Below are 27,170 nucleotides of genomic sequence, written 5' to 3'. Positions count from 1 at the left end.
TGATAGCTAGATATGGTTTGTTTTAGTCTATCTGCAAGGTGGTGAGCATTCTGCATCTATCCTGTGCCATGTGTATTTGTTAAACTGCACTGTTTTATTAACTTGCATTACATCTGCACTGTATTTTTCATTGTTTGCTGTCAAACTGTTTAATTAACTAAGTATGAACTGTTCTGCTGTTATATTTGAGTGCATATCTGTTCTTCTGTGTTAAATTGACCTAAACAGAGTTTAAATATCTTTAGCATAGTCTAGTTACAGGTTTTGCTGTATCCAGATCTGTTTGTGTGATTCCTTTGTTTCCTGTGTTTCCTGCTACACCATCTTGTGTTGGCTGGGGCCTAACTGCATTTAGTGGGAGTAAGTGAACTGGTTGGATTTGGTCTGGCATAGGATGTTTGGCTAGGAGCTCAGGGACAAGAGTTGATTGGTCAGTTCCAGTGTTTCTATTTTACTTTCAAATTTATGGAACTAAAGCCCCAAGTTTGCATGGGTTTGCACTTGTTTGTGCATTGCACACCACCGCTGCACTGTTTTAACCCTTTGTGAGGTATCTTATCTGCAGTTTTTCCCTTATGTGTACTGTTGTGTAAGTGTGCCCTCCCTTGCAGCTACTGTATTGATTTTATCCAGGCCTACTCACACCTATAGGTACTCTCTTCAGATAGTACCCACTCTACTACCCCTGATCTCTCTTCCACAGATTCTGATGACGATGGACTGACAACTTCCTATGGTTTCTCCTGCTAGTCTGGTTGATATCAGCATCCTGAGAGAGTGCAGCAATTGCCTCATGTACACGGACAACCCTCTACTACTACTACTACCACCTAGGAAGACAATATGTGAGAGTAGCAATTACATTAAGAACCTAGAATCCTTGCTGTCTCAATGACAAGCCAGCATATCTGGCACTGAGAAGGTTTTCTGCTCAAGCACCACAAACACCACACCTTTAACACCACCCACACCTATGCAACACACTCCCACATATACAGAGGTTCTCAACAAACACGTACCTAAACCAAAGACATCTCCTAGGCAAAAACACACAGACGCACATCATAACCCACAGCACCAAGCACCACACATAATATACACTCCTGTTTCTCAAGCCTCTAAGGCCCAGCTACAAACCCAACATACTAGTCTATCGTGAGACACACATATGTGCCCCTCACCAGGCTAGACAAGGAGAAACTCACAGTAAGTTGCTTGTCAGGTGTTAGAATCTACCATATCTCGCACGCACTCAAGTCCCTCAACAACAGGTACTGTTCTGACTCTGTCATAGTCCATGTTGGTGTGAATGACTTTAGACATACCTCTCTGGACTATATTAAGAGAGACATGATTGAGATCACTGAATATGTGTTCCAGGCAGGTACGTCCCTAGCCTTAAGCAGCATCCTACCATCACCCAGAATGATGACTTAATCAAACAGAAAATGATTGACTTTAACATTTGGCGTAGTTTCTGGTGTCATTCCAAGGGGATCCAGTACCCGACAGCATGGGAAGACATGATTGACAGACCATGATGCTTTGTCAGAGATGGTCTTCATCTGTCTCCCCTGGGCTTCAGGCTTAGGTAAAGTCATGAGCACAAAATTACCAACATGAAAAATTCTTCTACATGAAACTGTACTGCACTCATTGCAAGCATTCCTTACCCTAGAAGATGCTGACATTTGTGCAGTCATTGAAACCTGGTTCAAAGCTGCGAAGAACACTCCAGCCTTACCAGGTTACTCATCCTACCATACTTTCAGACCCAAATTGGAGTGCTACAAAGCCAAAGTTGGTGGAGTTTCAATATTTATCAAAGACATACATATCTCGAGGCTGATCAAACAGTATGACGCACAAGAGACACTCCAGGTGCAGTTAACTGTTGACAAAACACCTATTCAAATCATAGCTAGCTACAGACCCCCAAACATGACTCAGGACACCCAGTTCACAAATCTGGGCTTACTTGAATCCATCAAGATTCAATCCTCTACTCTAATCCTGGGTGACTTAACTACCCAACCATAGAGTGGAAGAACTATTCTAGCCCAACCACAAATGCTGAGAGATTCCTCAACTTTGTCAGTGCCAATGCATTGGATCAGCTGTTCAACACCCCCACGAGAGGTGAAAATATCCTGGACTTGATATTAACCATGAGTAGTCACTGTAACACCTCTTCAGTGTTGTCCTACTTGATAAGATCCGACTATAAAGCAATCACTTTCGAAGTCACCATCTCCCCTGCCCCACCCCCCTTTCCAGGTTCAAATAAAAACCCTTTTCCAAAGCTGACTACAACCTCCTGAGATAAGGTATAAGCAGCTTCACAGCCACTATCCCTTCAGTTGGAACTAGCCCTAATGTCCAAGCTTACACCAGAAAACTATATGAGTACCAACATAGCTGTGTGGGCTCAGCAATACCTATCAGAGCCAAATCATCTTCCTCAAGGAAGATTAAACATGTCTGGTAGACAGCAGCAATAAACAAACTCTATAATAAAAGGAAATAATTGCTGTCCAGGACCAAGAAGGAGCAGGTGCCAATTTGGCAGCAATGTCTCTTTTGTCCAAACAACCAGATAAGGTCACTGTTGAAATCCCTTAAGGCTAACTTCATTTCCAAATTGGCCACATCCACTAAGGACAGTCACAAGGCCTTCTTCACATATATTCATAATCTCAAAGGTAACACCCAAATTTCCTCTGAACTGGTGGTCAAGAACACCACATACACAAACTCCCTATATACAGCCAACCTGCTGGCAGTCAAGTTTAGTGAAAATATTACTCCTCTGTCCCCCATCAATAAACTAGGACATCCCCATTATCTTCCCCCCTCCCCTCATCACCAGGGAGCAGGTCTTTAATACCCTCTCAAAGGCAAACACTACAGCTTCTATGTAACCCGACAACATCCCTGGCTGCATACTATATGAACTCAGGCAAGAGCTCTCAGCATCATTAGGCACCCTATTCAACCATAACCTGAGCACTAGCTTTGTACCAACTGACTGGAGGACAGCCACTGTCATCCATTTACACAAAGGTGAAGCATTCACCAACCCAGGCAATTATAGGCCCATCAGCCTAACTGACCTGATCTGCAAGGCCATGGAGCACATTACTGTGGACCTTATAAGCAAGGACATTGGTGACCTCCAAACACTTGCCCCCTCACTGTTTGGTTTTGACAAAGAGAGATCATGCCTGTTAAACTTAGTCGACTTCTTCAAAACAGTCTCCAAAGCCATGGATGATGGGAAAATGGTTTACACCACTTACCTTGAGCTTGTCAAAGCCTTCAACACTATTCCCTACTCAGGCATAAAGATACAGTCAACCCCATATATTACCACATGGGTAGCTAACTGGCTCACTGATAGAACCCACTCAGTCAAAATAGGGGAAGCAACAATTAAGTAGTAGACCCGTAATGAGTGGCATACTCCAATGATTGGTCTTGGGGCCTCTGCTATTTGGGATGTAGTTTTCTGAGGTACAAGCCAAAACTAGTGTTCTGTGGCTGACCAAGTTTGCAAATGACTGCAAGCTTCATGCTGTCTTAAATTCCCCTAGTAATGTGAACATCCTGTAAGAGGGTCTTATCCAAACTAATGACTGGTGCCAGTAGTATGACCTTAAACTAAATGCCAAGAAATGCATCATTATCACCTTTGGGGAAAATGGCATCCCACTATTTATAACATTAATAACAATGTACTAAGCACGCAATCAGTCATGAGAGACTTGGGCACCCAGGTTGATAGCAACCTGACTTTTGACCATCACATTGCCTCCATTGTACAGAAGGCTTTCTACATGGCCTACCTCATAAGTAAGGGTATTTAATCCAGGAACAAGGAGATCATAACATTCATGTACTCCTTCCTTATCAGACCCATTATTGAGTACAATGTCCCTTTCAGCATGTACTTTGCCAAGCACATGCAGCAACTGGAGAGACTAGAGAGTTTCCTGACCAGGAAAATCCAGTGTCTCAAACACCTATCCTATACAGATAGACTAAAAGCCCTTTCCCTCTACTGAATCTTGTACGGACTGCTCAGAGGCGACCTGTGTCTGGTATACAAGGCCATCTCAGACCCAGCCTTGATGGAGTTGCTGCATATCTGTAAGTCAAACTCCACCCACACAACCCAGACACAAGACCTCAACCTGGTCTATGGCATTAATAGAACGTGTTGGTGGGATAGATTTGTGTCCCTAAGACTCTGCCATCTATGGAATAGACTCCCTCTCCATGTCAAGCAGAGTACCTCACTGGCCTTCTTTAACAGGAACCTGGACAACTGGATGGGAAACAGAAATTGCACCCCTGGGATCCCAACTGTGTCAGTGCTGGACAGGGAAGCAGGCGCTGACTTTGTGGGAACATGGGTGAAATTATTTCTATATTTATAAGGGCCTGCAGGCCAATAGCCTAGTATCTATGAACCTATTGTCCCGCCAATGCATAAGATTATAGAAATGATAGCTGGATATGGTCTCACCAATGCAAAGCCAAGAGTGATAATAGTTGGACATGGTCCAAGCCATGCAATAGGTAGCAGAAGTGATCAATGGACATGGTCCCACCAATGCTTAAGGTAACAGAAGTGATAGCTAGACATGGTCTCAACAATGGGAAGGTAACAGAGGTGATAGCTGGGCATGGTCTCACCAATGCAGAAGATAAGAGAAGTGATAGCTGGACATGCACAGAGGTGATAGTTGGCACATCTTCTGTAACCATTGAGGAAATGCTGATCGATGGAAATAACATACTGTGGTAGCAGTTCAATGACTTGGCAAACAGAGCACCAAAGACAACATTATCTGAATTGAGCCTTTGTAGAAACTAAATTTAAATATATAAAAAAAAAAAAAAAAGCAACAATGATCTTAGGTCTCTGGAGTTTAAAAAGTTAAGCCATGTGAGTAAATGAAATTGATGTCTAATGACAGACTTTAATTCATTTGACGATTTAACATGGTATATTTACAAGTAGTTGATACAAGATTCCTTGAGCATACACTAGCTAGTTCTCAAGATGCCAAGGAACAAATCTCAAATGGATGTTTTCATAGATTCATAGTTAATAAATAGACTAGCTACCCTTGTGGGCCATTTCAAGCCTAGCCAATTTCCATTTTGTTGCTAGAGTTCACCTATCCCATTTGGTGTTAGATGAGCCTTTCCTATTCCATACTCAATAATTATATATTACCCCTAGAGAGAATAACTGGGATAATACCATAGGTAATTTGAGGGGACCTATGCAATGAATGGTTTACTATCAGTAGTGTGATCGCACCTTGTGCGAGTTATCATGTTTCTGAATTAAAGAAGGGAAAAACAAAAGAACGACTGCAAAACATGGAAAATGTTGAATTTGACATTTTTCAAACATTCTCCACACTTCTGCAAGGTGCAGTGTCCTGCAAAACAGAGTAAAGAATGTTTTTGCCCCACTGAACAAACCACACCCCCTGCTAATTATATATACAAACGCTGAGATCACACTACAATGAGGGAAATGATACATTTCCTGATCCCCACTATAGTGTGATCTGCATTAAAATTGAAAGGCACAACAGTGAATGTTGTAGTGCATTCGCTGTTTTGCATTTCAACATTTTCTGTTTCGTTCTTTCAATACTATCAAATTGGGCATTTGGACTAACATAAATCAAGCAAAGTCCAGTCGCACTTTCGATAGTAAAGGGCAAAGAGGAGGTAGGAGCAGTCTTTGTCCATTAGTAGTACAGGGGGCAGTCCTGTGTAAATTTTCTGTTTCCATCAATGAATCCAAGTGAGCTTTGTTTTATGTAGATTGGAAGCCTGTTCCAGAGCAGTATTATCCTTTTGAGACATACCTGTCATTCTGAACCTGTTGATGTTGCCAAAGAGGTTTAGATCCCCAGGCCAAGCATTTCTGATAGCATTTGACTAGCTAATGTGCAGTATATGAGTATCCATCAGTCCTGGGTATTATCCATAGGAAATCACAGCTTGCACGGTTTCTTAATGTAAATCAGTAGCAATATTCTTGTTTTGGGAGATTTCTCTTTTTTATGTGTGTGTGTGTGAGACCAAGGAGCTGGTATGTATAAGTTCATGGGGCAGTTATTCCCCTGAAGAAAATAACCTTTTGGTGTATAACACCTACATATTGAGTTTCCCCCTTTTTGTATTTCTGATATTTCTGTTTCACCACATGGTTGCTTACCATCTTGTCAGTTCTTTCTTCATAATGGATCCCTTCTGCGCGTTTCTTTAGTTTTATTTCAGACAGATAGTTAAGCATAGCTGCCAAGGTAGATGGTGTAATTACAAATAAAGATGAAATAAAAAGAAAGAAAATCCTCTAAAAATGATTATTACTATCCAGTAAACCCCTTAAGGAAAAAAAAAACAGGATTTCCCTTTCTAAGGCTTGCAATTTATCTAGTATCTTATGAAGCTAAAACATTAATTTTGCATTGTAAACTAGTATGCTGATATAATAAGCATACACAGCTTTTGTCTTTATGTCAGGAGAAATTAGCAATAAGTTTGCAGAGTAAATACAAGCAAAACCTCATTTTATTACCAGGTATTTGTTTAAAACTTAATATTTTGTATTGTAATTCAAACTGAGCCATAGTAAACCCAGCTAAAGTTTATTTGCAAAAGTCTAGGGATGACTTAGTCTCTGTAATTCACATTTGTAAATGTTAATTATCCCTAATGTATTCTTGTTTGAGTGATTTTTGTACTATGCGTCATGTTATGCTGTGCTATATTTTCATGTTGTCCAGAAACATTTTCTCTGTCTCATATATCAAGAGTATATGGATAATACAAATACTGCAATACATTACAACTATTGTTGAACGTAGCTGCACTGCATGCAAACTTTAATGGACAGCAGTGATAAATATCAATAATGTCAGTTAGAAAAGGACTGCGATGCCAGTGTTTTCAACTTATACCCTATTATGTATTTATATTTTTCACAGGTACAAGTTATAAAATTTGCTACAGAACTTAACTGGGATTCACTCGATTTTTATGATGGTGCCGACAGCAATGTTCCAAGACTAGGAAGCTACTCCGGTAATGTGAATTATTAATTTTATAAAATAAAGCAAATTCAAATAAGCAAAATGTTCATTTCTTTAAATTTACCTTGAACAGAAAAGAGTTGTACCATGTGCATATTATAGCCCTTTCGGAATTTAGCCAGTCTTTCCAAACAGTTGCAGTATTTTTACCATCAGTAGCAAGTACTAGGGTTAAATAGTAATGGAGACAAATGCAGACATTTGCAGTTCCATTCATTTGTTTCCTGATACCCCCTTTACCCCATTCAGGGTCATGGGGAAAATGGAGCCTATCTTAGCAAACATAGGGTACAATGCAGATAACCAGTGCGAGACAGGGTGCCCGGTCCATCTAAGGTTGTATGCCCACATGCAAGTTTCATAAGTTTATCTGTTGGCCTACTAGCAATTTAGAATGTTGACATTTCACACAACAGGATGTCTTTAGAATGCTGGAGGAAGCAGGAATAGCAAGAAAAATCCCACATGGGCACAAGGATGACAGGCATATTCTGCATGGAAGGCATCCCATATAGGAAGCAAACCAGAGAACCAAAAGCTTTGAGGTAGCAATGTTAACTGTTGTGCCACTATGCTGCCCATTTTATAGACTAGACTCCCAAATATTAATAAGTTGTGAATTCTTCAATTAAATTATGTTTGTAGTGAGGTCCAGACTAATGGAATATGAGACTAGTATTACTAGGTACATTAATTTATGTACACATATAACTTAATAAAAGCATTTGCACTGTACTTTGAATGCTTTCAGCATGTAAACTGTTGCTTGATTCTACAGTCTCTAAGTATTTATATTTCTAAAACAAAAACTAAACAAAAGCCTGTTAAGGCTCTGGAGAAATCTCCCTACACGATTCACTGGAAGGTGCCTTATTGTAAATGTTTTACATAAAAGCAGAATGCTTGTCTTAAGGTAATTTTGCACAGTTGTCCATTAAATGAGTATTATATCTGTATACATACAAAGCTGATATATTTGAATCAAGTTGAAATGTGTGCAGTTAATGTACATATTTTTAAACTAATACATGAATTTGTGAATCATAAATTAAGTATGCATTATTTTTTTATTTATTATTTTGAAAGAAATATATATTTCATTGTTTTAGTGTAGGCAGTTTTGGTTCAGTATAGTTAAAATTCAATAAACGTATTCAGCGAAAGTCAACTCAGTAAATATGCACAACAATTCTGTCTGCTGTCCTGGGCGTCTAGGATCCAAGAAACTCCAAATATATTTCCAAAATAAACACAACTTTATTTGTAGAACTCTCTGTGTTAAGGCAGAACTGGTTCTGATGAAGTGTATAATATTAGATGAAAGCGCTTAACACAGAGGGTTCTACAAATAAAGTTGTGTTTATTTTGGAAATATATTTGGAGTTTCTTGGATCCTAGACACCCAGGACAGCGGACAGAATTGTTGTGTATAGTTAAAATGCATGTAATTCTGGAGTTTGGATGTTTGTGGTGAAAGACCAGATTTGTCTGAATTAAAACTGCACTTCTCCCCCCTTCAGTATAAGTAGCCCTATTTGCATTTCGAAAGCAAAACATGAAAAAGAGTTTTGGGGGTATTATATTATGTCTAGGAAAGACATGGAAACCATACTCACATCACTGCATGCTATTCTTTTGACTAACAGACTTCCACTGCTTTGTTAATATCCAAGGATATTATGTTGACTTCATTTCTGTATTAATGTCCCCTGAACAGTCATCCTACTAAAGTGCCAGTAGTATTTATGCACGTGTTCTTTTCTGTTTGTCACAAACTCTGACAAAGAAAAAAAGTGATGACTTACTTGACAACTTTTCTGTGGCATTCATATTTTTCAGAGGAATGTGGTTTGATCTTGCCACTATGCAATAACTTTAGGATATATATTGGACTCCTCCCATTACCTCAGCAAATATACAGTTGGCATAATGTTTAAGGACTTTACCTCACAAGATGCAAGGTACAGGGTCTGATGCAGACCTCTGATTATTGGCTAGGCGTGTAGTAGTCGACAGACGTATGGCCTAGTATGAGCATATATCTTGTCTATCTTTATTTTTTCTTTCTTGTTTTAACTGTGTTTTTTTTAATTAATCTGCAACATCACTTTGCTGTGCCCTATGATCCTGACTGAAATTTTCAAATATAATAGTCTTGTAGAGATGGCAGAGCTCTGGTAACTCAGTCCTGCTCCATTATTTGAGTTTTTTTTCCCTGACTTTATATAACCTGAAGGAACGTTCATGACAATGCTTCTGGCAGTTGGTGAGTAGTGTCACATTGTAAAGGGGCACATTCTGGGACGTTGCTAATGAGCTGCCAAAGAAATGCCAGTCTGCCTTGTTTTCACTGCATGAAACAGCATTACACACTTGGAGAAACAGAGACTGGGACTGTATACTGATTAAAGAAACAAATTAAATTAAGACCCATGCTTGCGGTAACTGTACTGTCTGTAGTTCTTTCAGTTGTATTGTCCAAAGCATTGTCAGTTCACCCAGCTTCGTAAGTTTCAGTAGCACATTGCCTTTATTCCCTGTTATGAACAATGCTATAAATATGCACAGAAATGTCTTCTGTCTCATGTCAGCTTTAATAATGATTGCACTAACTATGCCAAACTTTTTCCTTTCTGATACATTATCCGCATCATTACTTTATTGTTCAAGAAAGTTGGTTAAGTAGTCTATATTTGGAAATGCTACCATTAGGAATACTAGTATATATTTTCCTGTATTAAGATTTTTATATCTAAGCTGCCACTGCTTATCTTATATGCCTGTCTTAAAATCATTAAAATGGTATATGAGTAATATATGGCCCTGAATGGCAACTCCAGACATAAACTACATTGTTCTTAACTTTTTATGCCTTCAGTCTTCTTTTAAATTTTTTTCCAGAGCATTGTAATTAAATTTTAGATGGCATTTTATTCTGCCAGAAGTTTTAGCTTTATGTTAGAAGTAACACATTAAGTCTGGCAGTTAGTGCAGATTATTGAAGCTCTGAATTATTAATAAGCTGCTTTTTATACCCAGCATATAAGGTTTGAGTCCTTCCACCTTCATTTGTTTACTATTTAAGTCTGAGCAAGTTTATTTAATTAGGCAATGCTTCTGGGTCACCCCTAAAGATAGGCAATTTTTTTGAGTTAGCTTGACTGGCAAGCAAAAAGATAAAAAATATGTTGGAATCTATTCCTGAAAATGTAATTTTTAACCCAGAAATATAAGCTTCACATTTCTTAGTTATTACATGGATATTAGCTTTTCTGTCTACTGTACAGAAACAGATCAAAATGTATGGTAATATGTTTAACACTGCTTACAATAAACTGAACTAAATATATAACTCGAAAAAAAATATTTTGCAGTGAAAAGCAGATTAAAGGAAATATGCTTGAATAACTAATGTTAGGAGTTGATTTGAAACTGACCCGTGCCTCAAACTGTTGATTTCAAAGCTCATTTCTCACATAACAGCATGCAGAATAACTCATTTGTTTTCCTTGTTTTGCAAAGGAATATGAGGTCAAGCAGGATTAGTTAATGTGTGGCACAAAAGGCAGACACAGATTCCCACAGAGGAATCTATAAGAAATTGAGTACAAATAGGGGGCTGTCAGACTTTTCTGGTAATTAAAATTGTTGAAGCCACGGATCTTTTTAGTTAGGATAAATCAAAACTGATAATGTGGTGTCATTCAGTATCAAGCTGTACTTCAATGACAAGAAAGAAGGTTTGCTGCATGACATTGGATTCACTTATATAGATGCATACAGTTGATCAACATGTTACAACTTGTTTGAGTATACCCTGTTCACTTAAACTTCTAAATTTCAGCACTTTTTCTGTTTTGTCTGAAATCACAGAGATTGTGATAAAACAATTTGTCATTCCCCCCACTACTGTGCAATTTCAGAGTTAGTATATTTATAGTTGCTTGTTGTGGGGTGCAGGAGGAAAAACACATTTTTTTTTTAAGTATATTTTCTCTTTGACAGATTTGGTATAAAGGAATTACTTTGATGGATTATTTTTATATCTTTGCAGAAGCTAATGGCTTAAGGGCCCTCACAAGCCTAGCCAACATAAGTTGATTTTATCCAATTTATGGGTGGCACAGTGGTGCAGCAGTTAACGCTGTCACCTCACAGCAAGAGGTTCTTCGGTTCGATTCTCAGCTGGGGTACCTTCTGTGTGGAGTTTGCATGTTTTCCCTGCGTTCGTGTGGGTTTCCTCCGGGTACTCCAGTTTCCTCCCACAATCTAAAGACATGCGTCTGGAGTGTTTCTCCCCAGGCCTCCACTGAAAATAGGCTCTGTCTTAGTCGGACCTTCCTGGTCAACAAAGAATAAATAAATATGGCCCCAGGGCATGATGATGGCATGCATTTGTGCCTGTGCATTGAGTATCTTATAGATTGCCCCTGTCCATAAAGGACATAAACACTACCCCAGGTGTAAATTTACAATTCCCCATCCATTAATCCAAACTGCATTTGAAGAGGGCCAAGGCATTGCTAAATGTGAATAGGAAGTCTGTTCCAGAGAAAGTGCAATCTCTGAGACATATATCTGTCTCTCCAGCATGTTTTGTTTGAGTTTATGACTAAGTTTAGATCCCTAGATTGAGTAACCCTCATGCTGTTTGACTTGTGAATGTGTAGCAGCTCCATCAAGAATGGATTTGAGAGTGCCTTTTAGGTCAGGCATAGGCCACCCCTTAGTCTGTATGAGATAGAGTAAAAGGATAGGCCTGTAGTCTATCTGCATAGCTCATGTTGTTTACACCCTGTATTTTCTTTGTTAGGAACCTCTGATGTTGCACCAGGTGCTGTAAGTGCCTGGCCAAGTACATGCCGAATGGTGCATTGTGCTCAATTATTGGTCTAATGAGAGGCGAGTACAATGGGACTACAATTTCTTTGGATCTGGATGCCATACCTCTACTTATAAGTTGTGCCACATAAAAACCCTTTTTCATCACAGTGGACACATAGGTTCATAGGTTCATAGGTTGGTACTAGGCTATCGGCCCTAAGGCCTATGCAAGCCTAGCCATAACAATTCCCTGGAAATTTCTTCTCACAATATTTACTTCTCTGGGCCCCTGTCTGGCAGGGCGACTGACATGATCCCCGGGGTGAATTTCCTATCTCCCATCCAATCATCAAGGTTCCTTTTGAAGAGGGCCAATGAGGCACTCTGCTTGACATGTATGGGCAGTCTATTCCAGAGTATGGGGAGTCTCTGGGTCAGGAACATATCCCTCCAGCATATTTTGTTCATTGTGATGATAAGGTTTACATCCCTGGAGCGTGTGGCTCTGAGGGATTGGGATTTCTTTAAGTGGAGCATGTCCAACAGCTCAGGGTTTGACATGGCCTTGTATGTTAAGCAGAGATCGCCTCTGAGTAGACGATATGCCACAGAGTATAGCTGGAGTTTTTTAGACGGTCAGCATATGGCATCTGCTTTAGGCCTGTGATTCTTTTAGTGAGGTATTTCTGTGGCCTTTCCAGCTGTTGCAGATGTCTTGTGAGGTACATACCAAATGGGGCATTATACTCTATAATGGGTCTAATGAGGGATGAGTACAGTGGGACAATGACCTCCTTTTTTCTGGATGAAAAGCCCTTAGTGATGAGGTGTGCCACATAGAAGGATTTCCTGACTGTTGTGGCGATGTGGTTATGAAAAGTGAGACCACTGTCCACTTGTGTCCCTAAGTATCTCATCACACTTTCGATGTTTAGTGTCCTGCTACCTATGTGGTAGTTCATGGGTACATGTTTTTTTCCAAAGGGGATAACTATACATTTCTTGGCATTAAGCTTGAGCCCATGGCTCTGGCACCAGGCATCTGCTTCTGTAAGGCCCTTTTGTAGAATATCCACATCATTTGTGGATTCAATAATGTCTTGCAGTTTGCAGTCATCTGCAAACTTTTTTAGCCAGAGTCCCTTAGTGTTGGCCTGTACTTCAGAGAAGTAGATGCCAAACAAGAGTGGTCCCAGGACTGAACCCTGAGGTACTCCACTTGTCACTTGTCTGGAGCTGGATTTGGAGTCGGCTACTTTTACAGTCTGGGTTCTGTCAGTAAGCCAGTTGGCAATGGTAGTCAAAGATTAGGCTACTATCTATCTACGTACTTAGATCTCTCAACTCTGAGTCTACTCTTTGGGGTGTGCTATTGATGTTGTAATTTGCATGGGTATTTGACTTGCCAAAGGGTAAAATAATGCATTTTTTCACATTTAGTTTTAGGCCAAGGTTCTAGCACTAATCATTTGTCTGACCTAGACCATCCTGAGGGATATCTATTTCTTTGGGTGATTCAATGATGCCCCCAACTTGCAGTCATCACCAAACTGTGTCAACCAGATGCCTTTTACATTAGCCTTGACTTCAGAAAAGTATTTTCTGAACAGGCATGTCCCAGCACTGAGCCCTGTGACACAGCACTAGTAATTGGCCTCTTGCTGGATCTGGATTTATCCACTTTAGCCACATGTGTCCTGTCCACGAGCCAAATGGCTATCCATCTGGTGACATGAGGATTTATAACTAGTTTTGTGAATTTATTTATAATACCTGAGTGGGAAATGCCAGGCTGAGGTAGGTGGCATGTACTACTTTTCTGCCATTCATGACCTTAATGTCTTTGTCAAAGAAATCCAGCAGATTCAGCAGGCATGACCTGCCCTTGACAAAGATGAATTGGGTCAGGCCCAGTTTCTGCAAGTTTCCTATATCATTATTTATCAGGTCCATGATCATTATTCCCATGGCCTTACATATAAGACTAGTCAATCTTATGGGCCTGTAATTTCCTGGTTCAGTAGATGGCCCCCCTTTATGCAGAAGAATGACTGTTGCTGTCCTCCAATCTACTAGGAGAAAGCCAGTTCAGAGGCCATGGTTAAAAAGAGATGCTAATGGGCCTGATAAGTCCTGATTTAAGCTTTTTAAAAGGCAACTTGGTATACCATCATGCCCCATTGAAGCTGTGTTTTTAACTTTAGAGTGTGCAGTGGCAGCCTGTTCTTTGGTGCTAATTGGCAGTGGAGTGGTGGAGGGTATTTCTAAAGGGAGAACTGGGTCAGATGGGGAGGTTAAATGTGAGCTGAATTTGTTGGCCAGTAGATTTTCTATATCTTCTAGATGGGTATAGCTGATGCCATCTACAAATAACTCTGCATGCTGTTGGGTGTTGCCCTTAAGATTGAAAAATGCCTTATGGTTATCCTTAGCTTTGGAAGCTCTTTTTACCTCAAAGTCTGCTTTCAGACATTTGACTAGTTCTCTGATTGGCTTGTTTAGACTAATGAGCGACATTTTGTTCTGTTGTGTATATTCCCTCTTATTTCTCTACAGGATTTTCTATCTTTTGTTCTACAACCTATTAATACCAGGAGTGTACCAGGGTGGCTTGTTTTTACGGTTTGACCTGGGTTTATTTTGGTCTGGTACTGCTGTTTCTATGCAGTTGTTTATATGGTCATATGGGGATTTTGTGTACATCTCTGCATAGGTTTCTTTGTTTTCTGGATTTAGGGGAGCTTGAAAACCCATTATGCCCTCCCTTAATAGGGGGAAATTTATCTTAGAGAAGTTTTTAAAGTTTTTGGGGTTAGGTGGAGGGGCTAGTTTTACCTTTATTTCAAGGGAGACCACTTTTTGATCTGATCTTACCAGAGAGGATATCACACTAAGGGATGCAGCACTCTCCCATATTTGTGAGTTTCAGATCTATGATATTTGTTATCCTAATAGGAGTACAGACTAGCTGCTCCAGGACATTTGAATTTAGAAATCACCCATGAGTATGGTACTGGGCCGGAAGGTGAGTGATTCTAGTGACTTTAGGAATTATGCATGAGTTTCCTGGTACATGGTGGAGGACCAGTAGTTAGCAAGATAATGGATTTATTCCATGGTTAGTTGGACATGGAATAGCTCAAGTATATCAAATTGATTGACAAGCCTTGAGGTGTGCTTATCCTTTATGTAGATAGATACACTTATGCCTTTTGCTCTTTCATGTTCAGTGAGTAGTCAGAATGTGCGAAAGGCATTATAGCCATGCACTGCCAGAGTGCTTTCCATGGCTTTGAACCATGTTTCATTAAGTGCATAGATGTCACATTCCCCAGGGCAAGGACAGCTTCCAGAGAGTGCAGTTTCTTGTTGAGGCTTCTAGTACTGAACAATAACACCTTTAGCTTGCCCATTGTAGCTTTTATTATGTTGGATGGTTTGTCTGTTTGACAATGCCTAAAATGGCACTATAGGGGTAGATAATGTTTTGGCCAATATCCAAAAGCCAAGCAGTGACAGGTGAAGGTCATCCCTGGTAAAGCAGCATGGCCTGTCAACCATGTCCTTCCAGGATGAAAAGTTTTGGACCCCTTTGGAATGAGACTATTACCTATGCCAATTGTTAAATTTGATCATTTTTTGATGGTATTGTGGCATCATCCTTGGAGACAGTAGAATGCTGGTCAGTGCTATGCTCATACCTTCCCGTGACACATATTCTCAGAGTTCAATCATGTCTCTCTTCATGTAGTCCAAGGATGTACATCTCAGGCCATTTACACCCACATGGACTATGAGTAAGTCATACTGGTGCTTAGGGGTAAGTGACCTGAGTGCTTGTGTGATCTGATGGATCCTAGCCCCTGATAGGCAACTATCTTTAACTTTCCCCTTATCCAGCCTGGTAAGAGGAAAATCAGTGTGTCATTCATGTGAGACTCTTATGACCGGAATACTGGGTTGTGGAGTGTTTTGTTTTATGAGCTTGGTAGTTGAGACACAATGAGATGTGGCAGAATGTGTTGTGATGGTAATTGTCTTGTTTGTGTGCATGCAGAGTTTCTGTAGACTGTGCTTGAGGCCTTTGAGGTGTGAGTAAGTTACATGTGAACACCTGTGGTTTATGTGTGTGGTCCTTTGCAGGTGTGGGGAGTGATGTGTCTGAGTTACTGACAACCTGTTTGTTGCTTTTTTTGTCTGTATGTGAGAGTCTAGCCTCCAGTGTCAGTGTGTAATTACATTTCTCACATAGTGTATTTGTTTGTGTGATGATTAAGTGGTTGTCAGTGTACATAAGGCAATTGTTACATTGCCTTAGGATAGCCACGTTGACCAAGCTGGATGCAGAGATAGTAGACCAGCACCCATCCATGGTTGCAGGTCCTACTGTGTACTTGAAAGAATAGGAGAGGCAGGTGTTTGTAACCGGTTGAGGGAAGGGTGCTTACTTCGTGCAACCTGCAGCTAGCCTAACTACCAATGCTGTCCAGCACTAAATTAGATGCTGTCTGAGTAGCAATAGTCCTGGGTGCTCTAATAAGGTTACTCGCACAGTAAACTTTCACCACTATAATGAAAATAAGCAATGTTTCCAGATGTCTGTGTTTGTACAGGGTATTGGCACAGCTCTGTGTAAATGTGCCAAACTTATAGCAGCACTGGAAATATAGAAAACTGACTACTGAGCCCTCTGGCCAATAAAATGACTACACTTAGAGGCTGAGAGCCTGTTTATGTGCTTCCCACTCAGATGACCAGGTAAACACCTACTGCCACTAGATGAAAAATCCTAATGTAAAAGCAGAGTAAAACAGTATTTGGAGTGAAGTACCACCACAAACAAACTGAAAGATACAGATGCAGCAGTGTACTTTACATAGTTTATAAAAGTGTGATTATTCAAAAAAAAAAACACTATTTTGTAGAAATGAGGCAAAAGACACTCAATTGTGCAGAATTTACAAAAGCACTAAAATCAAGGTAAGCTGATTACGAAGCCCTCCCGCCAATAAAATAACTACATGTAAGAAAATCTAGTGTGTTTCCCCAACCTATATAAAACAGGTACCACCCACTGCCATTAGATATAAAATTCACTGTCGTCTTGATGTAAAAAGACAGAAAAGTGATTGGTAGAGTGTGAAAATACACAACTTTATCCAACAGCTAGCTAGATAATGAAGTCAGAGCAAGTAAATCAGTAGAATGAACAGACAATGAAAGAGAAAATGCACTTTTTTTTCAAAATAAGCACAAGGAAAGGAAACTAAATAATTCAATATATAAACAGCAATGTAGAGAGGGGGGTGCTTATAAAGCTCAATTTACAGGAAATGAGGGCATCTTAAAATCATCAAGTTTAAAAAGCAGATCAAGGAGTGGGAGGGTGTGTGTGTGTGTGAAAAATAACTAGCAGAGATTCACCAACAGTACTTATAGTTTTTGCAGGTCTTGAGTCTTATCAGAAAAGACAAAGACCCAGAAATTAAGATTTGCAATGCTATGCTGATTTTTTTGTTCAATGGTAGATTGATCATTAAATATAAAGAATGATAATTGAATAAATGCTTAAAAACAAACAAGGAAAATCAGATACATATTGATTGGGATAATTATAAAGTAACCTCCTATTTTAGAGAATGTTTCCGATTTTATGAGTTAAGAAACTTGGAATGTAGTGTGAAAATGATGCAGTCTTGATACGTAAGCAGTTGTTAATCATGAGAGAGAAAGTAATGACAAAAACAAGGGGATGTAGTATACGCATATTATAAAGCACCTACAAACAAAGCAAATAAATAAGTTAACATTTCTGAGACTTCTCTTTGTTTGTTTATTAGGGGATGTAGTATACACATATTATAAAGCACCTACAAACAAAGCAAATAAATAAGTTAATATTTCTGAGACTTCTCTTTGTTTGTTTGTTTATTTGTTTAACATTTTTAACAAGGTAAGACTGATTCACAGACATGTTTAAAAACCTCAGTCAAAAACACCACACAGACATCATGAGAGCTTGCAAACCCAACACGACAGACTAAGACAGTACCATGAGTCTGTTTCACAGAGGCCTTACTGACTAACCTTACTACCCTTGACTTACTGACTCACCTTACTCCCCTTGACTTAAACTGAAACTCTTGTGAATGCCATTTCCTGCTTATGTTACAAGCCATGGCACTGAAACAGCCAAAATTGTCCCCTCCGCTGCTTATACCTTTATATTTTCATAGGTTCATCAGTAAGCACTAGGGAATACGTCTATAGACCATTACAGGCATAGTCAATACCCTATAGTCTAACATTCCATGCAGATTAAAGAAGGACAATACAATGTAGACCATTTGTCCATCCAATTATCTGTGCGTACCTTAAAATTGGCAAGTGTGTTACTCTGCTTAACATGCAGGAGAAGTTTGTTTCAGAGGTGGAAGATACATTGGGATATGAATCTACTCTGCTAAAATAACGTATTTATCTCTTGATGAAGGGTTAGTTCCTTTAACCAAGTATTTGGGAACTATTTATTCTGCAAAGGAATATAAAGTCAAACAGGGTCAGTTATTATATGACACAAAAGGATAGACACAGATCCCCACAGAGAAATCTATAAGAAACTGAGTACAGCTGAGAGCTGTCAGTCTTTCATGATAATTAAGATTGCTAAAGCCACCAATCTTTTTTGTTAAGAAACTCTGAGGTTTCTCAAATTAAGTGGACTTTAACAAGAGTGCCTTCACTCCTTACAACAGTGTCTGACTGGAATCATCTATATGGAAAGGAAAACTGTTTTGTTTACAAAAGTAAATATACATTTTTTACATTTCATTTGAGGTCATTGTCCTACCAATTTTTAACATTGCCTAACCAATATTGGAGCAGTTGTGAGTCATTGAAAGATACATACATACAAATATTTCAAGCACGGGCATTAATGCACTTCTAGCTTGCCCATATACCAAAGCAATCGTTCCCATAATAAGTATCCAGGCTGTTCTTAATAATATCTAAACTAGTACTTGCTTTAATGTAATTTGGTAGTCTGTTCTATGCATCAGCTGCTCTCTCGGAGAAGCAAATAGTGCACTTCTCATTCCTGTAGAATCGTCTACATAGATTGTCTGATGATTGTCTACTACTTTGAAGACTAAGTAACAACACATATTTTACTGCTGTTTGCACACTTGGATAACCATAGGCTAGGAATGGTCTGAAGGTCTCAAAAATGTACACCTAACAGGAGAGGGCCCACATCTGATCCCAATGGTACACAACTGGTAAATATTTTGCTTTCTGAAGTGCACCCGGTATGTCAGACACACAGTTAGCTGCCTACTGCACAATGTAGGGATTTATATTCTAATTTACATTTGTCAATAATGCTGGCATAAGGAATTGTGTCAAAGGACTTGACCAGATCCAGATATGCTGTATGTAGTTCATAGCCACTATCCACTGTTACGTTGATTTTTTTTTTCAATCAAAAAAATGAGGTTAAAAAGGCTTGACCTTCCTTTTTCAAAGCTGAATCAATGAAGGTCCAGGGTTCAGAGATTTTTGATGTCCAGATTAGTGAGCTCTGTGGTAATTAAGTCCTTAGCTTTACATGTGAGACTATTCAGCCTAATAGTTCTCCAGTTATCAGGGTCTGTCGTTGGTCCACTATTGTGTAATGTATGGCAAGGGCTATTGCTTCAGGAGCAGAACCATTGTAGAGGCTTAGATTAAGGAAGTTAAGAAAGAGTTTAAATAGCCCATATCTGTCCTCATTATCAGTCATCCTAGTATGCTGTCCAGCCACGTGGACCAGTTATGTTATCATGGTCTATGGTACAGATACGTTATCTCAATATCTACCGTAGCAAGTCCACAAAAAATATTTATAATGAACACATAGAAAAGTTGGCATGCGTAGAATATGGAACAAGTAAATCAAATATGAAAAAAGAAATTCTGCAGCTGCAACTTAAACCAAGGTCATCTGATGTGCAGTTCCAGTTACATACTAACTGAAGTATCAGTGAAGCAGCTCAATAGCTATATATTTGGGAATACCTTGACTGTCTGAGGTTTGATGCACTTCCCTCAGTCTGCTTTGAATTAGCTTATCACCAGCAAGTAAATCACTGCATTATATTACCCACATTTCAGAAATTCAAAGGTTTGGTGAACAAGGCCTAATGGCTACCAAGGAGCTTGGTGTCCTGGTACTTGGGGGTGCTCACGTAGTCATCAAATTCCTTATTGAAAGTAAGATTTGATGGGCTGAATTTAACTGAAAGAGGAGGGTGGGATTTATTCCATATGTATGGAACTCTTTGTAGCATGAAGCTAAACTTTTACTATGACTATGTGCATGCTCATTTGATTAGGTTGTGTGCATGTGTGCATGTGTGTGTGTGTGTGTGTGTGTGTGTGTGTGTGTGTGTGTGTGTGTGTGTGTGTGTGTGTGTGGTGTGTGTGTGCCTGTGTGTGTGTCTGTGTATCTGTGTGTGGGGGTGGGGTGGGGGCTTAAGTTACTAATGAGTCCTTTAATGTTGTAGGCATAGGTCTGCTTTAAGAAGGTGATGATAAAATACAAATATAATAGACAGCTTCTGTGGTCTGCCTAAACAACAAGTTGTAAAGCCCTTTGATTTACTTATAAATTCATAAATTGTGACTAGGCTATCAATTGCAAAGGCTTTTATAAGCTTAGCCATGCACCCCAGCCCAAATTGTTCCTGTGTACCATAGGCGTCTATTAGGAGGGCAGGATAGGGTAGGTTAGTAAGGAGGCAGCTAAGTGATTTGGGGGGGGGGGTGCTATTTGTTGAACACTTTATTTCTTGACAGCTTCTATCCATCAGAATTATGGGACCCAGACTGGGGGCGAATTTGTGATTCTCCATCCAGTAGTCATGACTGCATTTTAATATGTTTAGGAATGAACTCTGCCTCTCATGGTTGGGGAGTCTATTCCATAACACGGGGATCCCATGAGTCACATATCTGTCCCTCCAGCATGTTCTATTTATGTAACAAATGAAATTCAAATCCTTGGATCTAGTGTTTCTATTGCTGTTTATTAAGTAGATGTGCAAGAGATCCATCAGAACTAGATCTGAGGATGCCTTATAAGCCAGACATAGATCGCCTCTCAGCAGCCTGTAGGATACTGATTACAGTGATAAGGCATTCAGGCAATCTATGTAGGACAGGGTAACCATTCCCTGGATTCTCCTGGTAAGGAACCTTTCTGGGTGATCCAGTTGTTGCCAATGTCTGGTTACGAAGATGACAAAGGGTGAATAGTATTCATTGATGGGTCTGATAAGGGCTGAGTGCAATAACTTCCTTGAACCTGGATGCCATACCCTTAGTTATAAGTTGGGCAACATAGAATGATTTTCATCTTTGATACATGATGGTTGAAGGCCAGGTTGCTGTTTACATATGTTCCCAGATCCCTAACTACTGGGTTGACTGTTATGATTATTTTATCAACGAAGTAATTAATTTGGGTGGACAATTTCCAAAAGGGAATTATAATGCATTTCTTGACATTGGGTTTTATATCATGGCTTTGGTACCAGTCATTGCTCTCTGTCAGACCATCTTGAAAGATGTTGGTGTTATGGGGGGAATCTATGTTAGCTCCCAATTTACAGTCATCTGTGAACTTGGTGAGCCAAATGCCTTTGTCATTACCCTCTACTTTTGAGAAGGAGATGCCAAACAGGAATGGGCCCACCACAAAGCCCTGAGCTACTAGACTAGTGACTGGTCTCTTGGTAGAGGTGGTTTCACCAATCCCAACTTCCTGGGTCCTATATGCGAGCCAGCCAGCAATCCAGTGAGTTATGTAGGGATTTATTCCTCGTTTGAAGAGTTTACCAAAAATACCTGAGTGGAGTATTTTATCAAATGCCTTGATTAGGTCAAGGTATGCAATATGCATTGTTTCACCATCAACCAATGCCCTGATGACCTTCTCAAATAAATCAAGCAGGTTAAGTAGGCATGACTTTCCCGTAACAAAGCCAAACTGAGATGGGTCCATTATCTGTGGGTTGCCAATGTTCTTGTTGATCATTTCCATGATAATTCATTCCATGTTTTTTATATTAGACTTGTCAAGCTGATGGGTCTGTTGTTTCAAGGGTCAATTGATTGTCTACCCTTATGAAGAGGGATGACTATTGCAGTCCTCCATTCACTTGGTATGTAACCTGTTTTGAGGCTATAGCTGAAAAGTGCCTGAAGTGGTCCTGATAGTTCGTGTTTTAGACTATTCAAGGGGCAACCAGGGATTTTTTGGGGGGCCTATTATGGCAGTATTTTTGGACATAGTGAGCACCGCCATAACCTGATGCCAGCTAATAGTTGGGGGATTATGCTAGAAAGGATCTCACACAAGCTAGCCAAGAGGGAGTGAGGGGTGAAGTTAGGGCTTAATATGTCAGCTAATAGATTCTCTACATCTCCTTGATAAGTGAAGGCAGTGCCATTCACCACCAGTTCAGCACACTGCTGTGTGTTTCCTTTAAGGTTCTGGGCATAGCTGTAGAAGGCCTTATGACTGTCTTTAGCTTAAGAAGCTATCCTGACTTTCTAGTTGGCCATGTTAAACTTATTTAGACTTCTTAGTTTCTTGTTTAGTTGAATGAGAGAGCTTTTTTCTATATGGAAGTTGCTCTTTCTGATTTTTGCCATGAGATTTTTTTTGTTATATATCATGATGAGATGAGGATTCCACCAGTGGGGTTTGTTTTCATCTTACTTCTAGTAGATATTGCAACATCTATGCACCCATTTAAATGTCTGCAAAGGGTTTCTATGAATAATTAGGCATAAACAGCTGTGGTCTTGAGTTAAGGGGAAGCCCTGAATTTTTACAAAAGTGTCACTTAATGGGATGTGGTTTGCCTTAGTATAATTCCTAACTGTTAAATTATTAATTCTGTTTTATGAGTTGATTATTAATTTCAGAGGAGACAGATTAGTGATCTGACCTCACTAGTGAAAATGCAACTTGGGGAGGGAGGTAGGAGAAAGTAAGGGGAGACTGGGGAAAGTATAGTCAATTAATTTTGGAACTAATTCACAAGAAGTAGGCCATTTAAAAATGCAGATTATTAGAGAAACTAGACAAAATGGAGTAACAGAACCCAGACGTAAGAACCTCACATGTAGCGTTAGGAATATATTTATCAGAGGGAGGGGATTTAATGACAGGAAAAACAGCCAACTACAGTCACGTGAAAAGCTCCTAGCTCTGAAGAAGACATCCTCTGCATTATACCAGCATAGTACAGTGAAAGAGATATTTAACTAGGAGGCTTGGAGGAGAAACAACTGCTCATACAACTGAAATTAATATTTTTGGTCTCTCTACCTTTTGGGCTGATACAGAGTGGTGCAAGGGAGAAGAAAGTTGCGAAAAAAAGTGGCAGTTAATAAGCTGAATCCATTCTAGGGCTATAATGAACTGCATAGGATATTTAACAACATGACTCTTAATTGCTGCTGGTTAGTGTAGTTGAATGGAAGAATTATCACATGCTTTGGCAATTTGCAAGAATATTCATAATTTGTTGTGCTGTTGTACCATGATTAATAAGATATTTATTATTCTTGAGTTTTGTTTTGTTTTTCACTGTTTTCATCATGATTTTCTAGACTGCCAGTGGGGTTAAACAGGAAGTGTAAAGTAGTAAAAGAAGTAAAAATATTTACTGGTCATGTATAACAATTAAAGTCTTGAAATAGCGCACATTTTCTCAAGATCATGGACAAGAACAGTTTCTTTTACATTTGCACATGAAAGGTCCTGGTACGCTATTAGATTTGCAAACTAAATAAAGTTAATTATAATTGTTTCTATAACTGCTGACATTTTAAGAAAATATCTGTGAGGAAGACAACAAATACAGAGTGCCCTAAATGATCTACATTTTAAACAATCTCTTCTAGAAACAAAGGTCCGTCATGACTAAGGTTTTAATGACTGCGCAGAACATAATCTCCAAAAGACAGGAGCACAGAAGCTCTGGTTGTTACTGCTAGACAGCCAAAGACAACTGATAATCTGATTGCCTTTAGCTCATATTTAATTATTTGAAAATACAGTGATGACAGCAAATATTCGGTCCTTTAGAGTTCAAAGTTCATAGAATCAGAAAACTACAAATAATGCCACTCTAAAGAGTGTCAGATTAATTGAGTGTTAAAAATTCTAATAGTCCTAGATAATTAAGTATAGGATATATAAAATAGAAGAAATTAGGGCTAGCATTATTCTGTGACTGGTTGTTTAACATTAGCAGATGCTAATCAGATGGACTGATATCAGAATATGAAATGAACTAAAGTAACGTATTACAAGATGACAACGCAATGACAATCTAGACCTTGCCAAGGCCTTTGACACCATCTCCCACTCTGGAATCAAAGATAAACTTACTAAGTTGGGCATTAATCCCTATGTCACCCAATGGGTTGCTAAATGGCTTACTGATAGAACCCACACTGTAAAAGTAGCCGACTCCAAATCCAGCTCCAGACAAGTGACAAGTGGAGTACCTCAGGGTTCAGTCCTGGGGCCGCTCTTGTTTGGCATCTACTTCTCTGAAGTACAGGTCAACACTAAGGGACTCTGGCTAACAAAGTTTGCAAGATGACTGCAAACTGGGAGCCATTATTTAATCCCCAAATGATGTGGATACTCTACAAAAGGGCCTTACAGAAACAGATGCTTGGTGCCAGAGCCATGGGCTCAAGCTCAATGCCAAGAAATGTATTGTTATCCCCTTTGGGAAAAAACATGTATCCATGAATTACCATATAGGTGGCAGTACACTAAACACAGAAAGTGTGATAAGAGACTTAGGGACACAGGTGCACAGTGGTCTCACCTTCGATAACCACATCGCCACAACAGTCAGGAAATCCTTCTATGTGGCACACCTCATCACGAAGGGATTTTCATCCAGAAAAAAGGAGGTCATTGTCCCACTGTACTCATCCCTCATTAGACCCATTATAGAATACAACGCCCCATTTGGTGTGTACCTCTCAAGACATCTGCAACAACTGGAAAGGCCTTAGAAATACCTCACTAAAAGAATCACAGGCCTAAAGCAGATGCCCTACGCTGACCGCCTTAAAAAACTCCAGCTATACTCTGTCGCATATTGTCTACTCAGAGGCGATCTCTGCTTAACATACAAGGCCATGTCAAACCCAGAGCTGTTGGACATGCTACACTTAAAGAAATCCCAATCCCTCAGAGCTACACGATCCAGGGATCTAAACCTTGTCATCACAATAAACAAAACATGCTGGAGGGATAGGTTCCTGACCTAGAGACTCCCCGGACTCTGGAATAGATTGCCCATACATGTCAAGCAGAGTGCCCCTTTGGACCTCTTCAAGAGGAACCTTGACGATTGGATGGGAGAAAGGAAATTCACCCCAGGGATCACGTCAGTCGCCCTGCTAAACAGGGGTCCAGGAAAGTAAATAATGTGGGAAGAAATAGCCAGGGAATTGTTATGGCTAGGCTTGTATAGGCCCTAGGGCTGATAGCCTAGTACCAACCTATGAACCTATGAACCTATGAAATCCCAATCCCTCCACACCACACTCTCCAGAGACCTCAACCTCATTACCAGAATCAACAGAACATGTTGGAGGGACAGATTCATAAGCCAGAGACTGCCCATGCTATGGAACAGACTTCCCATACATGTCAAGCAGAACACCTCACTGTCCTTCTTCAAGAGAAATCTTGATGAGTGGATGGATAACAGAAAGTTCACCCTGGGAATCACTCCAGTGGCTCTACTTGATAGAGGCACTGGGAACTAACATTGGGCGGCACGATGCAAGGGCACATTTATGGGCTAGGCTTGTAAAGGCTCCAGGGCCATTAGCCTAGTACACACCTATGAACCTATGAACCTATGAACGCATAGTAAAAATGACAAAATCGATAACACTACATCAGCTTGTTTGACAATTGTTACTTTTTGATGTAATAATATAATATCAGATATCAGCACTACGTAACACAAAACAACATACATTATTATAGAATTACTATTTATTATGGTATGTAGTATCAGCACTAGTTACGTTGGGAAGAGTTGTTTATTTTTTTAAATTATTCCCTTTTTATGTTGTTCTTTATTTTCTTTTACTTTTGTATTTTGTATAACATGGCACAATGTCGTAAACTGTATTTCACTCTAAGCTTTTTTTCCCAGTCCTCAGCTGAAAAATGAGTATTTTTCTCCAGATGGGTTTTCTCAGTTAACTTATGCAAACAAATAAATAAAAAATATAGACAATAAATGAAGTGTTTTCCTAATAAAAGACCAAAGAGAGGTAATTTTTTTTTTTTTTTATATTTATCTCATACTAAGGAAGCATGCCAGTTCTCTGTTGAAAATTATCAGCCCTCCAAACCAGCTATTTGGTCTGACATTCTCCCGTTCTCATGACTGCTATTGTATTACTTCGCCAGCTGTAGACATTGAAAATAGAAACAGAGACCCTAGAAAAGTAGGTACATCCAGACAAAAATCTAAATATCTAAACTGCTTTAAGTTTGAATAACAAATAACAGATAACTCTTTCTGCTTCAAGTATGAATGTATGCTACCACTCAGAAACATATGTTTAAAAACAGACAGTGACAAAAATGATGGAAAATATAATCACATTTTCAAAGAGAATGTACAATCTCTAAGCTTTAATTAACTATATTTCAGAATTCTACCACAAAAGGGCATTTGTTTTTGCTTCTGAAAAATGAAGATGTAAGATATGTGTCATCTTTCTTTAAATTATTGGTGCAGTTAGCATTTTGGTCATATAGTGTGGTTTCTGTGTACTATGCAACTTCAAAAATCATGTGTAGTGAGGGGAATTAAGAAAACTGTGCAAAGAGGTAAGTCAATACCACAAACAGGGGTATGCCTCAAAAAAATAGTAACAGTATGTAAAAGGGTAAATTGGGTATGAAAATAGGAATGTTCCTCCAAAATAAGAACAGTTGAGAGGTCTGCTGAAGGTTAGTGCCAGTTAGTAGTAGGCCTCATCCATCTGGTTATGGGATACTTTGACATTACCCTTTCCCCTTATTGCTGGCAGGCATGTACTGCAAGATCAGGGGGTTATAAATCTGGGAATTATAGTGGTTGAATGCTTTCTCAGAGTTACTAGTCTCCATCT

General features: G+C 39.4%; 1 protein-coding gene across 1 annotated transcript in view; it reads left to right on the top strand.

The window, feature by feature from the left end:
* LOC122797720 (CUB and sushi domain-containing protein 3) overlaps positions 1-27,170 on the top strand; it is a 5,249,173-nt gene that overhangs the window by 3,989,224 nt on the left and 1,232,779 nt on the right. Inside the window, exon 36 of the mRNA XM_044066251.1 lies at positions 7,020-7,116. Coding sequence (XP_043922186.1) covers positions 7,020-7,116 — 97 coding nt within the window. The remainder of the gene's footprint in view (positions 1-7,019; positions 7,117-27,170) is intronic.

The sequence above is a fragment of the Protopterus annectens genome, chromosome 3.part1 (genome assembly GCF_019279795.1).
Source record: "Protopterus annectens isolate FY-2018-M chromosome 3.part1, PAN1.0, whole genome shotgun sequence".
Classification (NCBI taxonomy): Eukaryota; Metazoa; Chordata; order Ceratodontiformes; family Protopteridae; genus Protopterus; species Protopterus annectens.
The sequence above is the reverse complement of the archived record's forward strand: the minus strand, read 5'-3'. Positions and strand labels throughout refer to the sequence as shown.